Below are 22550 nucleotides of genomic sequence, written 5' to 3'. Positions count from 1 at the left end.
CAACCAGTAATTTTTTACTCTAGTTGCATACCCTAGAAATATGCAATTATTTGTCCTCATCTCAAGTTTTCCATCCCTATCTCACATGAGCATAAGCAAGACAACTAAATATCCTCAAATTTGAAAAATCAACAAGTAAACTAGACCATACTTCAAAAGGAGTTTTGAACTCAATAGTTGTGGATAGAATCTTTGACCAAATAAAAAACTGTATTGATTGCTTCAGCCCATTAAAACCTTGCTAACACATGTGTGAAATTATGATTCGTGCCCATCACAAAACGTTCTGCTCATACATTCTGCAACACCATTCTGTTGTGGTATTCCGACACAAGTGCAGTGTCTCACTATGTCCTCTCTGCTGCATATATTATTGAACTTTGAATTGTAAAATTCCAACCCATTGTCGGTCTGAAGACGCTTCACTTATCTTTTTCCCTACCTCTCAACCATCGTCATCCATTTAACAAATGTAGGAAATGCCTCATCTTTATATTTTCAGAAAATACGCTCATACCATTCTTGAGTAATAGTAAATCAAAGGCATTAGATATCTGGCGCCACTCTTGGAGGAAACGGTTTTGAACGCCGCAAGTCTGAATGTATATAATCTAACTTGTCTTTGGTCTTGTGCTCTGCCTTCTTGCAGAACTCCATCCTAGTATTCTTACCAAACACACAATGCTCACAAAAATTCAAAGCTTGATTTTTGTACCCTTCCAGAAAATTTGCATGCCCAACAAAGACAATCCCTTCTCACTCATATGACCAAGTCGCAAGTGACACAACTGAGACTGATTCAAATCACTTTTTCCAAAAGCTACAACTACTTCTCCTTCAACTACACTAGCTTGAACATAATATATACTAGAATGCAACTTACCCTTCTGAGCACCATGGAGCCTTTGCACACTTTAAGTGTCTCATTCTCTAAGTGAAACTTATACCCTTGATCATCCAAAGTCGAAAGAGAAATTAAATTCCTCTTCATTCAAGGAACATGACAACACTCAATGTTTCTGATAATGCCATTGAACATTCTCAATCTGATGTTACCAATCTCCTTTACCGCTAATAGATTATCATCACACAAGTAGACAGTCCCACTCACCTGCTTGTAAGTGGCAAACTAATTCTTATGTGGACACATATGGAAAGTTGCACCAGAATCAAGAACCCAAGAATTCTACCTCGACTAGAACTAGGGGTAGACATAAACACCGAAAACCGAAAAAACAGACCGGACCAACTTATTTCAGTTTTTTGATTTTTCGGGTCGGTTTAAATAACAAATTCGGTGTTCGGTTCTGGTTCCGGTTCACCGGTTCTTCAATATTCGGTTAAACCAAAAATTTAGTAAATAATTTTTACACCCCTCACCCTCAGATCACTCAGCCCACTCCACTTTCTAAGGCCCAACTTAATATATCCAACTATGAACTATCCAAGCCCATCCCTAACTGACCCAAATTAGTATACCAGCTATCCAAATCCAACGGACCAACCCTAACTTCATTTCCTCTGCTCTCCACCTCACATCTAACCTAACAGTTCGACTCTTCAGTCCTCACACGATCACACCTAACAGTCCTCACACTGCTCTGTTCGACTCCTCACACCTAACAGTCCTCAGTCCTCACACCAACGGCGGCGGGAGTTCTTAGGCACCAACAACGGTGGTAATTTCATTTTCTCCTTATAATTTCTTTGTTTGATTGTTCTTTTTTTTTCATAAGTTTGAACCTTAATTTCTTTTTTCACCGAATCCTAACTAGGTTTGGATAAAGAATCACTGAATTTGTAAGTATTGGGTTGGATTTGTTTCAAATTCTTTTCCTTTTCAGTAAAGTTTAAATCTTTATTATGGGGTGTTAAATTTTCTTAAATTATCAGTGGGTATCTTTAGAATTTTAAAGAAAAGAAGAAGATAACATTTGTTCTTGTAGTTTTGGAGAAATCTGGGCAAGAATTGTTTATACTGTAATTGCTAGATTTTCTTTAGGTGCATAACTTCATATTTGCTGCTTCTTGTTCGGTTTTGTTGAGTGTTTATTGAACTACTCTACTGCTATAGAGCTCTATTTCTTTTCTTTGAAACTAGTAAATGTTGCTATAGAGCTTCTATCTTATAGTTTCTCTTTTTAATTTTTCATAGATGGCGGATGAAACTAGACTAAGTGCGGCTGGTTCAACTGATAGCGTACCTAATATAGATGATAGCAATGACATTGACAAGTCATTTGACACCCAGACCTAGGTAACAAAGAAAAGAAAAGAAATAAGTTCTAGATCAGCGGTTTGGGATCATTTTGATAAGGTTGTTGCGAATGGTATTGGTAAAGCGAGGTGTAGACATTGTAAAAATCTTTATGCCACTAATACAACTGTAAATGGGACAACGAGATTGAGACAACATATAACTTTGAGGTGCCCAGTATATAAAGCCAAGATTGAAACTTGCACTCAGAAAAAGATAAATTTTGCATCTAAGGATGAGCCGCTTTGGGAATTTGATCAACAATTAATTAGGAGGGCTTTTGTTGAGATGATAATTACGGATGAACTAACATTTAGCTTTGTAGAAAAGGAAGGCTTCAAGAAGTTTATGAATGTAGCCCAACCTTTATTTCAAGTTCCTTCCCATAGAACAATAACAAGAGATTGTTATGAACTTTATGGCGAATTGAGACTAGATTTGAAGAAGAATTTTAGAGAAGCAAAATAAAAAACCTGCCTTACTACTGACACATGGACATCATTGAAAATAATTAATTATATGTGTTTGACTGCTCACTATATTGATAAAGATTGGATGTTGCATAAAAAAATACTGAATTTTTGCCCTATCAATAGTCATAAGGGTGAGCATATGGCAGAGGCTATTAGTAATTGTTTGCTTTATTGAAACTTGGATAAGGTTTTTTCTGTTACTATTGATAATGCTTCTTCCAACGATGTTACAGTTAGAGAATTGTCTAAACAGTTAAATATATGGGGAACTAATATAATGGATCGTAAGCATCTTTACGTGAGATGTATGGCACACATGCTTAATCTAATTGTGCATGAAGGTTTGAAGGAAATTGATGCTTCTGTCAAACGTGTTAGGCAAATGGTGAGGTATGTTAGATCATCTTCGGCAAAAGGAAGTCACTTTAAGAAATGTTGTGAAGTTCAAAGGGTGGATTGTTCTAAAACATTAGAGCTAGATGTGCCTACTAGGTGGAATTCCACCTACTTTATATTGGATACGGCATAACACTTTGAGAAGGCCTTTGATAGGTTTGATCTTTTTTATGAGAATTTTAATAATTATCTTTCTACTCATGTTCTTGAAGATGGAAGTGTTGCAGGTCCTCTCCAATCTGATGAATGGGTGAATGTAAGGAATGTGATAAAGTTTCTTGAAAGATTTCACGAGCTCACCGTAAAGGTTTCAGGTTCACATTATGTTACTTCTAATGTTCATTTTGAGGATATATGTGAGTTTGATGTGCATTTGAAAGTGTGTTTAGCAAGTGAAGATCTTAATTTGAGTAAAATGGCTGAGCGGATGAGAGAAAAGTTTTAAAAGTATTGGGGTGATCCTGAAAAGATGAACAAAATGATTTTTATTTCTTCCGTGTTGGATCCTCGTAATAAAGTGTGTGTATGTTAGCTTTGGGCTTGAAGAGCTATTTAGGGAGGAAGTAGGAAAGAAAGTAAGCAAAGGAGTGTATGATTATATGAAATCTTTGTTTGGAGAGTATCTAAAAAATTATTCAAGAGAATTTCATCATAAATCATCTCCATCTGCATCTTCTTCATCTCAATGCTCATCTGATGTATCTTCTAGTTCTGACACCTCTTTGAGAACAAAAGCTTTGAGAACTAAGCTTCAGTTGAAGAAACAAAAGGAAGATTCTGGATGTAGGGGTGCTAAATCGGAGTTGGATAGATACATTAGTGAAGAACAAGGGCCTGAAGATGAATGTGTTGACTTTAAGGTCTTAGATTGGTGGAAAATAAATGCTCCTAGATTTCCTGTTCTTTCAGAGTTGGCTCGTGATGTGTTGGCTATTCCGGCTTCTAGTGTGGCATCGGAATGTGCATTTAGTACCGGTGGACGTATTCTTGATCCATTTAGAAGTTCATTGACTCCTAAATGTGGGCAATCTCTTATTTGTGCCCAAGATTGGCTTATAGAGGAGACTAAATCCGTTAATATGGAAGAAAGTTTGGAGTATCTTGAGACTCTTGAGCTTGGCAAGATTTTATATTTCTTTGTGGTTTTTAGTGCAAAAATCATATACTTATTTATGTTGTATGACATATTTGATTAAATTTCCTTTAGAGATAGCAAATAGTGGAAGAGATCCTTGCATTGTTGATGTTTGATTTAGGGAGTTTGATTGCAATTTGCTACTAGTGGTAAGTTTAATATTTTATTTTGTATTTCTATTCTTTTACCTTGAAAGTAATATTCTAACTTTTGGTTTTGTCTTATTTTTTATTATGTTCAAGTTCAACAATGCCTTCTAATGCTCGTTCACATGTTTGGTAATATTTTGCGGTAGTTCAAGACAATGAAGAAGGGCGTAAATTAAGGTGCTTGACATGTGGTATGATACTTAAATATAATTTAAGAGTGAATGACACAAGTTCCTTGATGAAACATATTGGGAAATGTCTTGAGCGTCAATAAGAGAGGAAAGTTCGCCTTCAAATTTGAGCATGTCTTTTGAATTTGGTGAATTTCGGACCGAATTGTGATTGCTAGTTTTGTGTTAAGACAATGGATTTAAGACATAGTTTGTGACAGCTAATTTTTTGTATTTGGAGCTAAATTTTAAGACATTTGTGTTGTTTATTTATGTTGTTTGGCAGTTTGGCTGCTGCTTGTTTTAAGCTTATGTTATTTGTGTTGCTTGTGTTTGCCTTGTGCGTTGTTTTGCTGATGCTGGCTGGCTGTTGTTATTGTTTTAAGTTGAAGGCTTTGAGCCTGATGGTTTAGTTTTGCTGCTGCTAGCTGCTGCTACTGATTTTTCAGCCAACTTGGCTGCTAGTGTTTTAATGTTGTTGGCTTTATTGTTCCAGTTCTAGAAAAAAGCAGGGCACAATTATTGAATTTTCGGGTCGGCGTGTATAGAGGGTATAGATTTTCGGGTGGGCATGTATAGAGTGAATTTTCGGGTGGGCTGCTGCTACTGATTTTTTTTTTTTTGTCGTAGTTCCTGTTCCTCCTTTTTGACACTCTCAGTTCTCCCATAATTAGATGTCTGGTAAATAACGATCGGGAAGAACAGAAGGCTGGGATATTCCATAGTGACATTGTTGTATTAGTGTTGCTTATCACTAGAAAAAAAAATGATTTTTTGCCCATCACTAGAAAAAATGAATTGTTGGCTACTGTTAGTGGCTTAGTGTTGCTTATCACGATATGTACAGCAGGTCATAATTTTCCATATCATTTGAGGAACAATGTTATAGGGCCAGCTAGAAGGTGAATGCAGAATGAAAGCAGAATATTGAGGAGCTTAATGGCATGCCGTCTGTTAAAGAAAGTTCATTTTACAAGTAGAAAAGCGAATTAGAAAAACCGAAATCGAACCGAACCGAATTAATTCGGTGCGGTGTTCGGTGTCCACTTTAAAAAAAACGAAACCGAAACAACCAAACCGAAGTTTGAAAAATCGAACCGAAGAACCGAACGCCCACCCCTAACTAGAACTCACGAAGGAAATGACACTACTCAAGGCTTGCAAAATTAATGTGAAGTAAATTCGATTTTAATATAGTGAATCAAACACATGATAAAAAATAATTTCTGTATAACTAATCCCCGTATATATCTACATAACTTGTTTCCGTATCAAACGACCCTAAGGGTGCAAAATACAAAGACCTCCTTATACTTGAGGCAGTTGTCCAAGATTAACTTTTTCTAGTTGAAATTTGTACATAATTACTTTAAAAAAATAAAAATATTTAATTACCCAAAAAAAAAAAGGAAGAGAGATTAATTCTCCAATTCAAGCAACCAAACAGGCTCAAACTTTTTGATCCAAAGTGTTTCACGCGGGAACCCATCATCTAGTAGGATTCTTTTGTAGAAACCGCAAAAGGGTATTTTTCGGCCATTTTGAAAGAATTAAAAAGCACCAAAATAATGTCTAAACCCAATGATTTAAAATTAAACAAAGATAAAGGATCTCCGAACAAAGAAACAGGAATTCAAATCGATTTTAAATGAGACAAATTATAAGGGAGAAAAGACTGCTCAATAAATGAAATTGCTGAAAAAATTTTCTTTGAACTGTTTGAAAGTTATTCAATTTGAATTAACAGGGTACAACTATTTGTTTTCATTTTTAGGAAAAAAGAACAGGTTTATTTGGAATTTTACTGGAGCTTTTCTCGGGCCGGGCGGCAATAAAGCACGCCTAAAGATTTGGTACCACGTAGCTTTCGAGCGGGACCTTCTATTTTAAACTTTCACTAGTTTGTCTTTGTTCCAATTGCCATTGCCCTTTCCAATTTGTAATTTTGTCCAGATCTATGTTGATATTGTATTTAAAATTCATTTTGAAACATAATTTTAACTTATGCTATCTCCAATTTCTGATCAATTCGTTTTGGGTCTATTGTCCAATCAATTAACCACTACTCCGTTATTAATTAACGAATACTTTTTAAATTATACCTCCTAATCATAAAAAGAACAAGTAATCTACAAACTCGTCTTACAAAGAGTGATGTTATTACAGTTGGATTTTCTGGTTAAGTGAAGTTATAGACAAACTTGACTTATACTAAGTAATGTCAGAATTAATTGATTACATTTTATCAAACATTTGAACAATTTTATGAAATTATGGCGGTAATTTTTTATATTTTAAATCAAGATGTAGTCCATGATTTTCTTGAAAAATGTGTGCTTAGTTATAATTTTAATTAGTTAGATCAACTAAATATTATTTATTAATATATTAGTTATTTTGTACAATATTAGTTACAAATATATAACTATTTAATATTATATTTTCAAAAGATAATACGTATCTAGAATAGCAATAAATAAATTTAGTATCATATATTAACCTTTATGTTTTGAAAATTAACTTTTATTTTTAAAAGATCTAACTATGTAATTACACTTGTGCAATCAGCCTTAATTACAATGTAATTACGACACACAAAGTCTTGGTAATTATGTTTAACCGGTGAATTTGCCCGCGCTTCGCGCATGACTTAAAAACATTAACAAAGATATAAAAGATGAGCTGGCAAATTTTAGATATCATCCTTCTAGGGAAAGAATAAAAATTTAATTAAGCATACCTTGTGTAGTTTTTCTTTTCCCGTGCTTAGCCTTGGAAATAAAGATAATCCAAACCATTATAACCAGAACAAAGTTAATAAGCCACCTGGGTACTCTGGTAAAGTCCGTTTCAACTTCAAATCTTCTCGCATATATTTCCTTAAGGAGTTCCTTAAATCTTACTTCGCCCTTCCGCGGGCTACAGTCCTCAATCCTCATCATCCTACCGCTCATGACTCCCTCAAGGATTCCTTATTATTCTATTTTCCACTTGGTCACGCTTCGCGTGGTCATAAAAAACCTAATCAAATTTATAAACTACACTATTTTTTAATATTCAAATATTAAAGATCTTTGTAGTCTTCAATAAACCTCATCAGTTTTATATTTTTCCCGAACTTTTCATCACCAACCAAGATTACAGCAAGCAATGGCTCTAGAAGTCTAGAGGTTGTAAGTAGAGTTTTTGAATTAATTTGATCCCACTAAAATATCCAAGGGCATTAGTGTGTCACATAATAGATCATATTACAAAAGTAATAGTGGTAGTGCTCTCGTTTCCTGGAGTCACCTTGATCAAATTGATAGGAATGATTTTCTGTCGGAGAACATATAATAAATACAAATCACATGATACTATAACCTGGAAAAGTTTTCATCAATTTTAAATTTATATTAAACTATTGAATACATTAGTTTACGAAATGAGAAAATGACAAAAAATGGAAAGAAACAATATGGTACGAAGGTAAACATTCATGACAAATAGATGCAATTCAATTAACATACTTAACTCTTTTCAAACAGTACCATTAGTATGACATAGCATAATTTTTTATTTTTTTTTGTGAAACATAAAAATACTTCACCTCTCGCCATTTAATAATAGTTTGGATTGTCCAAAAATTATATCTATTTTTCTCTTATATAGTTACTCAACTCTTTAGATAATTATTAAAAAAGTAAGTTCGGACTTTTTGCCTTGTGCATATTTGATCCTGCTTGGTGCAGCCTCTAAAACAAAAGTACCCTTGTAAAAAGAATAAATAAAGTATATCTGTATTTCTAAAGGGAACTTAAGTCTATACATAATTGAATTAATTTTCAGTATTTGATCATTTAAGAGACTCACATTTCAAGAAAGATAAGTTTTTTCAAAATGTCCATTTACGTTGAATTGTTTGAATTCAACGAAGTATAAATACAACAAAACATCAACTCTTTACCTTAATACTCTTCCCAAAATAAAAGTTAAAACTTCAATTGCAAGCGCACGTGCATAGTATTTCATGAACTAAATGCACAAAAGATAAAACCAAAGATCATAATTTTTCGTTTTCAAAACATTGTCCACAACGTTACATAATACATATCTATGCTACTTCTAAAATAGCCAAAAGAGGACATAAGTGGACAAATCATTACCTTGAAAATACAGTTTCATAATCGAAACAATGATCTGGTACCACGAGTCTTCATGTAGCAGGTTCTTTTGTAACAAATCTCACACACGAATTTGTTGGTAGTAGGCAAGTGGGTTTTTATCTTATAAATACTAACTTTCAACGGTTACAATTTTTGGAGAAGAAACCAATAGAAGAGGAAGAGAGGGAGGTGTAATTAAGACAATTTAGATTGAGCAATTACAATATATATCAATGCACCTGACAATTATTTTTGGGAAGGTAATTGTGTCTTAAAGATACTACTACGTGGGCTAGCTTTACTACATCATTTATATTCTGAGGCTTTTGTTGAGCCATTTAGGCAGTTTATATTATGCATAAAAATGAAGAAAAATGCAAAAAATGGAGAAAAAAGATAAATAGGAATGGAGGCCATAGAGAGATGCCACATCCCTAGCTTTATAATATATATATATATATAGATTACTATTTTAGTAATTGCACCAAATCCAATTATAACGTGGTTGTCCAAACAAATCCTTAAAAGCTTATAAGTCATTTACAATAGGCTAATTGAAACAGGCTCTAGGTGTATTCTGTATGAAGGAAAATATTTTTCATGAGAAATGCTTTTTTAGAAAACGTTTCCTAGTAAAAATAAGTGAGTATCTTACTTATTTTCTTATGTTTAGTAACCAAAAATCACACTAGGTATGTTGTTGTTGGTAAAATGGAGTGTTGGGTGTGTTGAGGGTGGGGATGTGAGAATTTGTTTTCAAAATATTTTTCAAAAACTTTCTAACAATTGACCACAAGAATTTTTCACTTTTTCCCGAAAATTATTTTCACTTTTTTTTTGAATCAGCGTTTGGCTATGACAATTGCTTTGAAATTTGAAAAACACTTAAAAAACCTGTTTTCATATATTTTTTTTTTACTTTTTTCACTTTTAATACATTTAAACAACCAAATATTCATTGCAAAAACTATAACCAAAATCCAATTCCAACTTTAGAATTCCAAATAAAGTGAAAAATATTTAGTTTTCGTGGCTAAACTAGAAGTCGTATTTGTATTTTTATAGCCAAATGTTGATTTTTAAATTAAAGTGAAATAATTTTTCGGAAAAAGTGAAAAATTCTGATGGCAAACAAGTCCTTAAAGGACGCGGGACCTTCTATTTTGATTTTTGAACTTTGCCTAATTTGTCTTTTGAGTGTGGATCCACTGCCCTTTCCAAATTTCCCAATTTGTGTACACTTCGAGTGAGCTACAAATCCCTTGCAGCCACACTAATTCTACAGTTCTACTCTAACCACCCTTCCATTATCAATCTCATTCTTCAGATCTGTCAATATTTATATTCAAAATTCATTTTAAAACATACTTTTTAACTTATGCTTTTATCTCCAAGTTCGGATCAGTTTGTTTTGAGGCTATCAATCAATTAACTATTCCTAATTTCAAACTGGAGTAGTTAATCAATTAATTGCAATTTATTGTGAAAATTGGAAACCCTAGGTTTTGATATGGCAGGATCGTCGTCCATACAACCAGAAGCAATACTAGAATGGCTACAAAAAGAAATGGGATACCAACCATTAGGTTCATATGCAGCTTCAAGCAAAGCAACAATGCCCACAATCGATTCGCTTCGCAAAATTTGCCGTGGTAACATGATACCTATATGGAATTTTCTTTTAAATAGAGTTAAATCTGAGAAAACTGTCGAAAAAGTCCACCGTAATATCCTCGTACACGGTCGAGACGATAATGGTAGTAATAATGGAAATGTTAGGAGGAAGGAGAGCGGTAGTTCGGGTTTGGGGGCGTCGTCGAGTGGTGAGAATAGTAGGGAATTTGCTTTGCAAGAGAGAGATTTGGCTGAGAAAGAAGTGGAAAGGCTAAGGCAGATAGTGAGGCGTCAAAGGAAAGAGTTGAAGGCGAGAATGTTGGAGGTGTCGAGGGAGGAGGGTGAGCGTAAACGCATGCTTGACGAGAGGTCTAACTGCAGGTACGTCAGCTTGTTTGGATGGTTGTTACATATTGTTTCATAATGTGTTATTATAATGTATTGCTTTAATGAATACAATATTTGGGTAGATTGTATCATTTTCCATTGTTACATAGTGTCACACATTAACAATCGGAATGATAAACCTACAATATTATAAAGAAAAGTAGGGTAGGGGGTAGAGTTATTATAGAGGGTGAGCGTAAACGCATGCTTGACGAGAGGTCTAACTGCAGTTTCGTTAGTACATATTGTTTGGATGGTTGCTACGTATTGTTTCATAATGTATTGTATTATATTGTATTATATTGAATTGTGTTGTATTGTATTTTTTATTGTATCGTTTTTTATCATTATATAATGTCGTGCATCAGTAATTTGAAGGTTAAACCTACAAGAAAAGTAGGGTACGGGGTAGAGCTATTATAAAAGAAGTATATTAAAAGATAAAATAGGATTATTAGATAATGAAAATGGAAATGGCAGTGGAAATGTTAGGAGGAAGGAGAGTAATGCGTGTATTATATTGTGTTGTGTTGTACTGTATTGTTTTGATTGATGCAACATTTTGATAGATTGTATCGTTTTCCGTCGTTACATATCAGCAATTTGATGAGAGGTCTAACTACAGGTTCTTCAAACTAGAATCAGCCTATTGTAATATTATATCTCATCTACTAGAAAATACAAGCTTCACATTGTTCTTTATTTTGATTCTTGTGATGAGCTTATTTATAGAAGAAAGTCGTACTTCAATTCTTCATTTTAAAGTTGTAAGGGGTCGTTTGGTAGGGTGTATAAGAATAATATCTAATAGAGTGTATTAGTAATGCTGAGATCAGTTATACTGGGATAACTTTTTATCGACTGCCTGATTTGTTGTATTAAATAACATACATTGCATAATTTCTAAATAGTACTGAATATCTCTCATCTTTTAGCAACTACAAGCTTTGTGTTGTTCTTTATTTTGATTCTTGTGATGAGCTTATGTATAAAAGAATATGTTACTTCAAGGGTGTGTTTAGTATGAAGGAAAATGTTTTCTTGGAAAACAAGTGGTTTTTTTTACTTGTTTGTGTTTGGTATGAAGGAAAATGTTTTCTTGGAAAACAAGTGGGTTTTTTTTACTTGTTTTCTGCGAGGGTAGAGTGTACGCAGACCTTATCCCTACCTTGGGAGGTAGAGAGACTGTTTCTGGTAGACTCTCAGAATCAGAGAGCCAACAAAATTCAAAAACTGAACTATTTACAGGAGTTAACTGTTCTAGCTAAATAATTTAAGAAGACACCTAGCTTTTAGTGAGTGGTTTGGAGATGATATCCCATCAAAACATCTGCGGTTTCTCTCAATCCAAACACACCAAAAAATACTTGCAGGCATCATGATCCAGACTTTCTTGATGGCTCTTTTAACTCTCCATGAAAACCAACGTTCATAAGTATCTTTGACTCTAAAAGGCACGACCCAATTTAGACCGAAGAGAGAATAGAACATATTCCACAGATCTTTTGCGACAGTGCAATGTAGGAAAAAGCAGTGTTATCAAAGGCGCGCTTAAGCCCTGAAGTGAGGCTCAAAACATGTTGAGCGCTTCGCCTCGCTTTATGTGCGCTTCGCCTCGCTTTATGTGCGCTTCAGTGTCATCATCAAGGCTCTAAGACATACTTTTCCTTGCCAATGAGCCTCTCTTGGAGAGGTGACACTAGATGATTGATATTTCACTTTATCGTAATATTTTTACAATTTCTTTGTCCATATATTTGTTATTCATGCTTATTATCATCAATCTTGGACTAAACATATATATATTTGTATTTTTGCACCATTGCGCTTTTTTTCTTTAAAGCCCACGCTTTATTTGCGCTTTGCGCTTAAAGCCCCAGCTAACCTTAGAGCTTTTTTGCGCTTTTCGCTTTTGATAACACTGGGAAAAAGGTGACTAATACTCTCTGAGTTGTTTAAGCACATGTAGCACCTGTTCACCAGTTGAATCCTTCATCTACTAAGGTTGTCTTGAGTTGAACACGCTTCATTTAGGACTGTCCAAGCAAAACATTTGATCTTTGGGGGTAGCTTAGTTTTCCAGATTAGTTTCCATGGGCAAAACTCTATAATCTGGTTTTGTGTACAAAGATAGCTGTATCCTTCTTTTACTGTATATAAGTTAACATGTTGATATGTAGCCCAGAAATGGCTTCAAAGATAAGAAGTGTGAGGTTGAGTTATAGCACTTGTGACCTGTCTGCTTCACAATTATCAATGCGTCATCTGGCATATAGCAAATGAGACACTGTTTTACAACCACCTAATGATGTGCCCACCTTAAAACCTTGAATCTACTGCAGCTGGCTAGCTTTGTCAAGCATTTTGGTAACCTTCAATTGCTAAGATAAAAAGAAAGGGAGATAAGGGATCTCCCTGTCTAATACCATTTTGTGGAGAGAAGAACCCAACTGGACTTCTGTTCACTAAAACTGAGGTATTTCACTGTGGTAAATATAGCTCTTCTAGAAGTTAACTGAATCCACTATATTCTGCTCGGACCATGTATACATTACCCAGAAAAAAAGAAGAAAGGAAACGTGTATATATAATAAACTATACCCACTCCAATTTCATCGACTCTAAAGTTTTGATTCACTTTGATGATATGAATCCGAGTTAACCTTTTGATTCACTCCAATTTCATTGACTCTAAACTATAACAACTGATTCACTGAAGGTGTGGATGGCGGGAATAATGGGTTGGATTATTCCTTTTTTCATTTTTAAACTTGGCATTTTCTGTCCCTAAGCAACAAGAACCTGTGTCTAGATTGGTTAGCATGAGTGGCATTAAGTACAGCTGATATTAATACTTTTAAATGCAGACATAAACAAGTAATGCTGGAGGCTTATGATCAACAGTGTGATGAAGCTGCAAAAATATTTTCCGAGTACCATAAACGTCTAAGTTATTATGTTAACCAAGCAAGGAATGTTAAGCGGTCTAGTGTTGATTCTTCTGCTGAGGTGGTTACTACTTTTCAGGCAAATGAGAAAGATGTTTATTCAACTTTTAAAGGAACCAAAAGTGCGGAAGATGTCATTCTCATTGAAACAACCTGGGAAAGAAATATCAGGAAGGCATGTGAGTGTCTTGCTATGCAGATGGCTGAAAAGATTCGCAACTCTTTTCCTGCTTATGAAGGAAACGGAATCCATATGAATTCTCTGTCACAAGCTGCCAAGTTGGGTATTGACCTTGATGGTGATTTACCCGATGAAGTAAGACAAGCAATTGTAGGTTGCCTGAAAAGTCCTCCGCAGTTGCTACAGGCAATCAATGCCTATGCTCAAAAGCTGAAGACTACAATTACTCGAGAAACAGAGAAAGTTGACGTTAGAGCTGATGCAGAGATTCTAAGGTAATCTGATCTTCTTAGAAATATCTCTAAATTTACATTTATGGATTCCATCTACCTTGGTTTCTGATCGCTCTTTTCTCAGCTAATATGAATGAACAACTGAAATTACTTTAACTCGTATTTTTCCTTTCGAGTTTCTTTTTTCAGTTGTTACCTGATTTGGTTAATTTTGTTTCTATAGGAAATACATGTCCACTTTCAGGAATGGGAATTCTGATTCTTATTATTTATGACCAATAGTTTAATTGGTTAGATTTAAGGCTACGTACAATAGACCCTTGTGGTCCGGCCCTTCCCCGGACCCCGCGCATAGCGGGAGCTTAGTGCACCGGGCTGCCCTTTTTTTTAGTTTAATTGGTTAGATGTTGCACTTCCTCATATTTTTTAACATATCAAAAGGCAAATCAATCAGAGATATACTTCATACCAACTATAGTCGATACAAACTAGTTAGAATTATAATTAGTTGATCTTATGCTTATATTAGGTTCGGAGTTGTGTGGTGTTTTTTTATTCTGGTTAGACTTGTATACCCGTTAGGGGTCAGTGCAAGATTAGAAATCTAATTTATAGGATCCCTGGGTTGCCTTGCAAGATAAATCATTTAATATTAGAGTTAGATGGATGTGAGAGCAGAATGCATACTAAAGATTCATGTAGCTGATCCAATTTTTTTGGTCTTGAAGTGTAGTTCCACATGTCTTACCCATCTTCTCTACGTTGGCCACCTGTCTGACCCGCCTGATGCAGTGCATCGACCAACCATCTTATCCGTTAAGCACTCAATAATTTAGAGTCACTATCTGCTATGTGGCATATATGACCAGCTATAGAAGGTGTGTGGGATCGCTAGCCCGATGTCTTAACTCTTAACCCAAAGTAATACAATACAAGTACTTGAATAATTGATGAAATGAAAAGGTAAACTAATTCAATTTATGTGTCCGAGTTTTTCTTTCTGCTGTAATTTGTGTACCAGCTTGGTACTTCGTTAATAAAATTTATCCTACCATCTTTATAACAAAAAAAAAACTAATTCAACAACAACGACAACAACAACAACAACCCAGTGAAATCCCACAACGTGGGGTCTGGGGAGGGTAGAGTGTACGCAGACCTTACTCCTACCGAGGTAGGACGGCTGTTTCCGAAAGACCCTCGGCTCAATAAAAAGCATAAAAAGAGGTCAGATAAGGCTAAGAGATTCAAAGCGATATGGAAATGCAAATAACGAAAGCGACACAGATAAAATAGGATAATCAAAGCACAAGAAATAACAGATAATAGCAGAAATTAGAGCACAAGAAATTATACTGCAATAATGCGACTACTAATAAGGAAGAATAATGAGACTATCTACTACCTTCTACCCTAATCTGGGTCCTCCAAACCCTCCTATCTAAGGTCATGTCCTCGGTAAGTTGTAACTGCGCCATGTCGTGTCTAATTACCTCTCCCTAATACTTATTCGGCCTACCCCTACCTCGTTTGAAACCATCCATGGCCAACCTCTCATACCTCCGCACTGGGGCATCTGTGTCTCCTCTTCACATGTCCAAACCATCTCAATCTCGCTTCCCGCATCTTGTCTTCCACCGAGGCCACTCCCACCTTGTCCCGAATATCCTCATTCCTAATCCTGTCACTCTTGGTGTGGCTACACATCCATCTCAACATTCTCATCTCGGCAACATTCATCTTTTGAATGTGAGAGATCTTAACTGGCCAACACTCCGCCCCATACAACATAGTCGGTCTAACCACCACTTTGTAGAACTTGCCCTTAAGTTGTGGTGGCACCTTCTTGTCACATAGCACTCCGGAAGCGAGCCTCCATGTCCTCCACCCTGCCCCAATACGATATGTGACATCATCGTCAATCTCCCCGTTGCCTTGCATAATAGACCCAAGATACTTGAAACTACTTTTCTTCTGGATGGCCTGGGTACCAAGCCTCACTTCCAAGCCAGCCTCTTGAGGTGCTTCACTGAACTTGCACTCTAAGTACTCTGTCTTGGTCCTACTCAGCTTAAACCCTTTAGACTCCAGAGTATGTCTCCAACCCTCTAGCTTAGCGTTAACTCTGCTACGAGTCTCGTCGATCAGGACTATGTCATTCGCGAAAAGCATACACCATGGCACCTCACCTTGAATTTGCCGCGTCAATCCATCTATCACCAAGGCAAATAAAAACGGCCTAAGAGCTGATCCTTGATGCAACCCCATCACAACTGGAAAGTGCTCTGAGTCTCCTTCTACTGTCCTTACATGGTTTTGGCTCCCTCATACATGTCCTTGATCATCCTAGTGTACGCCACAGGTACACCTTTAGCCTCAAGGCATCTCCATAGGATCTCTCTTGGAACTTGATCGTAAGCCTTTTCTAGGTCGATGAATACCATGTGTAAGTCCCTCTTTCTCTCTCTATACTGCTCCACCAGTCTCCTCACAAGATGGATGGCTTCAGTAGTTGAGCGTCCCGGCATGAATCCGAACTAGTTCTCTGAAATAGACACGCCTCTCCTCACCCTCATCTCCACCACCCTTTCATAGTATGGCTTAGCAGCTTGATACCTCTATAGTTGTTGCAACTCTGGATATTTCCCTTGTTCTTGTATAGAGGTATCATTACACTCGACCTCCATTCTTCGGGCATCATTGCCGTCTTAAAGATGACATTAAACAACCTAGTCAGCCACTCCAAACCTGCCGGGCCCGCGCTCTTCCAAAATTCCCCAGGAATCTCGTCAGGTCCGGTCGCTCTTCCCCTGCGCATCCTACGAACATCACCCTTAACCTCCTCAACCTTAATACTCCTGCAATACCCAAAATCGTGACGCCTTCCTGAATGTTCTAAATCTCCCAACACAATGTCTCTGTCCCCTTCTTCATTCAAGAGTTTGTGAAAGTATGATTGCCATCTCCGTCTAATGAGAGTCTCCTCTACCAATACTTTGCCATGCTCGTCCTTGATGCACTTCACTTGATCCACATCACGTGCCTTTCTCTCCCTCGCCTTGGCTAGCCTGAACAATTTCTGATCCCCTCCTTTCTCCTCTAGTTCAGCATAAAGGCGTTCAAAAGCTGCCGTTTTTGCCGTCGAAACCGCCAACTTCGCCTCCTTCCTCGCCATCTTATAAAGTTCCCTATTCTTCCACTTCTCCACCTCATCCTTGCTTTTTATCAACTTCGCATACGCCACCTTCTTTGCTTCCACCTTCCCTTGAACTTCTCCATTCCACCACCAGTCCCCTCGATGCTGACCACGACTACCTGTTGAGACCCCCAACACTTCCCTTGCTACCTTAATGCAACTAGCCGTTCTATCCCACATACTAGTCGCATCCCCACTACTATCCCAGGCCCCCATATTCTTCAATTTCTCTCCCATCTCCAGGGCACTAGTCGTGGTCAAACTCCCCCATTTGATCCTAGGTCGGTCATCCACGACCCTCTTCTTCCTCGTCATCTTGATCCCTAAATCCATCACCAAGAGCTTATGTCGGGTTGTAAGGTTGTCGCTCGGAATGACCTTACAGTCTTTGCACAGACCTTTATCATCCTTCCTAAGGAGTAAAAAGTCTATCTGAGTCTTAGCCACCGAACTACGGAAGGTTACCAAGTGCTCTTCCTTCTTTGGAAAACTCGAATTGGCTATCACCAACCCAAATGCTCTTGCAAAATCCAAAAGTGAGACTCCTCCTCCATTCCTGTCCCTGAAGCCAAAGCCTCAATGCACATCATCATAACCTCCCGAAATAGACCCGATGTGCCCATTGAAATCACCTCCCACGAATAGCTTTTCAGTAGGCGGTATGCCTCCCACTAACTCGTCCAAATCCTCCCAAAAGCTCCTCTTCTCCTCCTCGCCTAAGCCCTCTTGCGGCGCATATGCACTAATAATGTTCAAAGTGAGCCCTTCAACGACCACCTTAATCGACATGATCCTATCAGCGAGTCTCTTAACCTCTACCACCTGATCTCTTAATTCACTATCTACTAAAATGCCTACCCCATTCCTATACTTCGACCTACCAGAGAACCAAAGCTTATACCCGTCTACCTCCTTAGCTTTAGGACCTACCCATTTGGTCTCTTGGACACAAGCTATATTAATCTTCCTCTTCTTAAGAATCTTAACTAGCTCTATGGACTTCCCCATTAACGTCCCAATGTTCCAAGAACCTACTCTTAACCTAGACGCTCCTTTAACCCACTTACTCCTCCTAACCCTCGCCCCCGTCCCCGAACGAGAACATGACCCTAGTCTACCATCACTAACCAAAGCCACGAAAATGAGTATGAACTAATAAATTATTCAAAGGTCTAAAGTCAGCAAAATGTAACTACAAGTGTATAAACAAATAATGGATATGGCAACCGGAGGTACCAACTCCAGTTGAACTGAACCTGGTCGCCGCCGGAAAACACTGTTCAACGTCCGAGTACTGTTCACTGTCGAGTTACTGTTCACTGCCGGAAAAACTAATTCAATTTATGTATTTTATAAAACATGTAATTTCCGACAAGGCAACCGATTTGAAAGGGATGGAGGCCTTTTGCTTCCACTTGGTTTTTGTTTTATCTGCATGAACTCAGTTTATGATAATTGTGGCATGATGATGCACCTATTCATTGATGTCAATTTTACCCTTCGAAACAGGTACAAGTATGAGAATGAGAGAGTAATGGATGCCTCTTCTCCTGATGTAACATCACCTTTACACTATCAGCTTTATGGCAATGGGAAAATTGGAGGTGATACGCCTTCAAAAGGGAGTCAAAATCAACTTCTTGAGAGACAGGTCCTTTTTATTTCATTCCTTATAATAGTTTGCCACCTTCAAATTGTTACTTTCGCAAAGTTCCTTGGACTTTTTTGTGGTTTTTTTTTTCTTTTTCTTAAAACCCTTTCGGAACTCTTCGTAAACTGTTGCTCCCTTCGATCTGAATTGAATCTTCAATTTAACTTGGTTATTAGTTGAGTGTTTCCTGTCTATTGCACTTCCTTCACACCTGTCAACCTGATATGGATGGTATGAATTGATTGTTAGATATGGAATTGTGTTTACATATGTAAGACCTTTCATTTTTTTTTTTTTTAATGCAGGAAGATTTGGTTATTTTGGTATATTTTCTGAACGGCCTGCTTTTTTTGTCCTATGCAGAAAGCACATGTTCAGCAATTCATGGCTACTGAAGATGCATTGAATAAAGCCGCAGAGGCGAGAAATATGAGCCAACAGCTTTTAAAGCGTCTGCAAGGAACTGGTGATGCACTCTCTTCACAGTCACTAGTAATTGGAGGAACATCAAAGAGTATGAGCAGCCTTAGGCAACTTGAGGTTTGACTTTTCTCTCATTTAAACTTTAAAATACTGTCTAGGCTGTGGACCTGTGGTAAAATAAGATGCCACACCTTTCTGTATTTCTTTGGAGAACATCCTGAACTTATGCCCTGGCAACTATCAATCGAATTGTGTTCTTTTTAAAAGGCTTAGTGTCAGGACCCAAATCACTGATCGTGCGGGCACCTACCCTTTCCCACCTGGTAGGCGAGCCCGTCCTTTACTCAATCATCCAAACAACATAAATAGTAAATAAGAAGTAATAGAAGTCTAAAATCATAAATAGATAATAGTGCGGAAGCTAAATATGCAACCCTTGAATCTGGTCTGAATAGTACAAGAGCACCTAAGTACAAATGTCTAGGAAGTACAAGTCTTAAAATAAGTATCTGTCTGAGAATAGGAATAATAAAGACAGAGGATAGAGAAGTCTCCGGGCAGCAGACTCAGCAGATGCTCACCCTGGACACTCGTAAGCCTTGCCTCGGGATCACTCTCGAGGGATAGATGTGGAGCTTGTCACGAACTCTGCACTCAGAAAAAGAGTACAACAAGGTAGTATCAGTACAAACACTATGTACTGGTAGGTATCATAGGCCGACAACAGTTAGATAACATATATAGAGAAAGGAACTGAAGATAGGCATGCTAGCAATCAAGTACAATCACGACACAGTCCACAAAATCAACAACAATACCAACCTAAGTATTCCATCCCAACTTCATACCCGAAGGCGTAACATGCTTTCTCCGTCAATAACTAACTCTACATATGCTTCGCTAACTGGAGTCTAACAAAAAGGTAAGCTGTAACCTACTGGTGCCACGAACAATCAGATTTGAGCCTTGACCTTCCAAAGAGCCTCCGAATACTCAAAGTCTAGCCATTATCGAATCTTAAGTTAGAAACGGGAAACAATGGTACCCATATTGCTATACATTCGTTTGAATCAAAATCAACTAAGGAAAAGATGGAAATCGGGCCCACAAGGGTAAAACGGGTATTTCAAAGATGGAAAAGGTAACCCGTTCTAGAAGTCCAATTCTACTCTCCAATTGCTAATTTAGCTCAAGTATTGATCAATTTTATCATTCAAAGCAAAACCCCCTAATTAGGCATAAACCCTAGCTTATCCATATTCAATTTCTTAACTTAAATGGAAGATTCAAGCCTATTGGTTACTAATTAATGAAATTCCATGCTTAGATTAGTCAAATCCATCAATTAATCTCACATTTGAAGCCTAGAATTCAAATAACAAAGTTAAGGTTAAGACTCATCTTCCTAGAATTCAAATAACAAAGTTAAGATTAAGACTCATCTTCCTAGAATTCAAATAACAAAGTTATGGTTAAGACCCATCTTCTTCCATTAGTTTTCTAGATTCCCACCATTGATTCAAGCTTAGGAAAGATAAATAATGGATAGCAAGATTAGAGAGACCTACCCCAAGAAGAATCCACTCAGAAACACTTCAAATCGCCCTTGAGAGAGACACTTTGGAGAAATAATTTTGGGAATGGGAATTGAAGGGTTTAACTTAAGCATTTAATGATTCTGTAATAGCGTCTTCCGCTCAAGCGGAAGACGGTCTGCAACTGCGCATCCGCCTCAGCGGAATTTCATCCTCTGGGGCGGATTCCCATGGAATCCACATTTTCGGGCCCGCGGATCAGGCCTCGCTGAGGCAGGTCCGCTGGGGCGCACCCAGTCTCGCTGGGTCGAGACACCAGGAACCAAAATTTCCTAGTTTTTCACCAAGTCCTTCCCAAATCCGACAATCACCCGAGACCTCCCAGGTACAAACCAGACATGCACACATATAAAATCACGCTACGGACTCACTCGTGGTCTCGGAATTTCCATCAGAGGTTTATTTGACTGGGTCAACACTCAATGGCCAAATATCAACTTTCCAACCATTAACCCAAAGTACTCCGGAGTGCCTCGGGAACTGAACTGAACATCTCACCAAGTCATAATCGACCCTCTAGACCTCACGGAATCGACGGATTTCCGAAAAAGGTCCATCTACCCAAAAGTCAACTATCGGTCAACCGTTTTTCAATCTAAGGTTCTGTTTCTCATAAGTCATCATAAAACTCGCCCCGATTACCTCGGGAACCATGCCACCCATCATCGCGGGTCAAAATCATACTAACAGGGCTCGGGTAATGGTCAACGGGGGTAAATGGGCCAAAAACACAATAACGACCAAACGGGTCGTTACACTAGTGTTCTTTTTTTGATTAAATTTATAGATGTAAATATTGAGCATATTGTCTTTTTCGAGGTGTTAAATAGTTGCCTCAGTACTGATATTTGCTACTGCTATTTCCTCTTTCACACATTTCTCTGTAGAGAACAGCTATTATGACCCTTACAACAGGTACTATGTATGCTTCAAATTATTAGCTTACTATATATGGTACTTGGTTGTTGCTGGTTAAATGTAAATCTTTTAAGCACTAAATATGAGACTCTGAATATTGTGGAGTAGACAACTTACAAGAGAAATGACTTAAATAATTATATATTGATGATCTCTAAGGAAAGAAGATCCAGGTAACATTCATTTTAGCTTATGGTTAGAACTGAGAAATTTTGTGAAATCTTGTACCAAGTTTATATCTAATAAACTCACGGCAAATGTATCTTCTCTTCCAAGAGAACGTACATAGCTAACTTTTGAACTTCGAAAGAGGTGACGTAATAGACTTGTAGGGTAGATAGAAAATGGAGAAAATTACGATCTCTTGTGTTAGAGAAATACTTGTCTCTCATCAGTTGTGCAAGGGTTTCCAAAAGGATTCATGATATCCTGGGCTACTCCACCCATAGCCTTAAGGTTTTGGGTTGGATGCTCAGATTCTTTCGTATGGTATTAGAGCTAGACTTGGTGAAACTGCGTGCACAACCACATTATCTCTTCATGTTCTATTGCTCTGAGCTTCGCTCTCCCATAGAGTTTCACTGACCTTCTCTCTTTCAATTCAGCCCATCGAGCCAGAAACTTTGATCCGGGCCACGCCTTAGCTTATTGAGCCTACTCTCCTCTTAGCTCTAGGCCC

General features: G+C 37.4%; 1 protein-coding gene across 1 annotated transcript in view; it reads left to right on the top strand.

Moving 5' to 3' along the window:
* Nucleotides 1–9900: 9900 nt before the first annotated feature.
* LOC132616652 (AUGMIN subunit 5) overlaps nt 9901–22550 on the top strand; it is a 29010-nt gene continuing 16360 nt past the window's right edge. The window contains exons 1-4 of the mRNA XM_060331205.1: nt 9901–10720; nt 13594–14130; nt 18794–18935; nt 19299–19475. Coding sequence (XP_060187188.1) covers nt 10236–10720; nt 13594–14130; nt 18794–18935; nt 19299–19475 — 1341 coding nt within the window. The 5' untranslated portion in view covers nt 9901–10235. The remainder of the gene's footprint in view (nt 10721–13593; nt 14131–18793; nt 18936–19298; nt 19476–22550) is intronic.

Source organism: Lycium barbarum, chromosome 11 (genome assembly GCF_019175385.1).
Source record: "Lycium barbarum isolate Lr01 chromosome 11, ASM1917538v2, whole genome shotgun sequence".
In the NCBI taxonomy this organism is placed as follows: Eukaryota; Viridiplantae; Streptophyta; class Magnoliopsida; order Solanales; family Solanaceae; genus Lycium; species Lycium barbarum.
The sequence above is the reverse complement of the archived record's forward strand: the minus strand, read 5'-3'. Positions and strand labels throughout refer to the sequence as shown.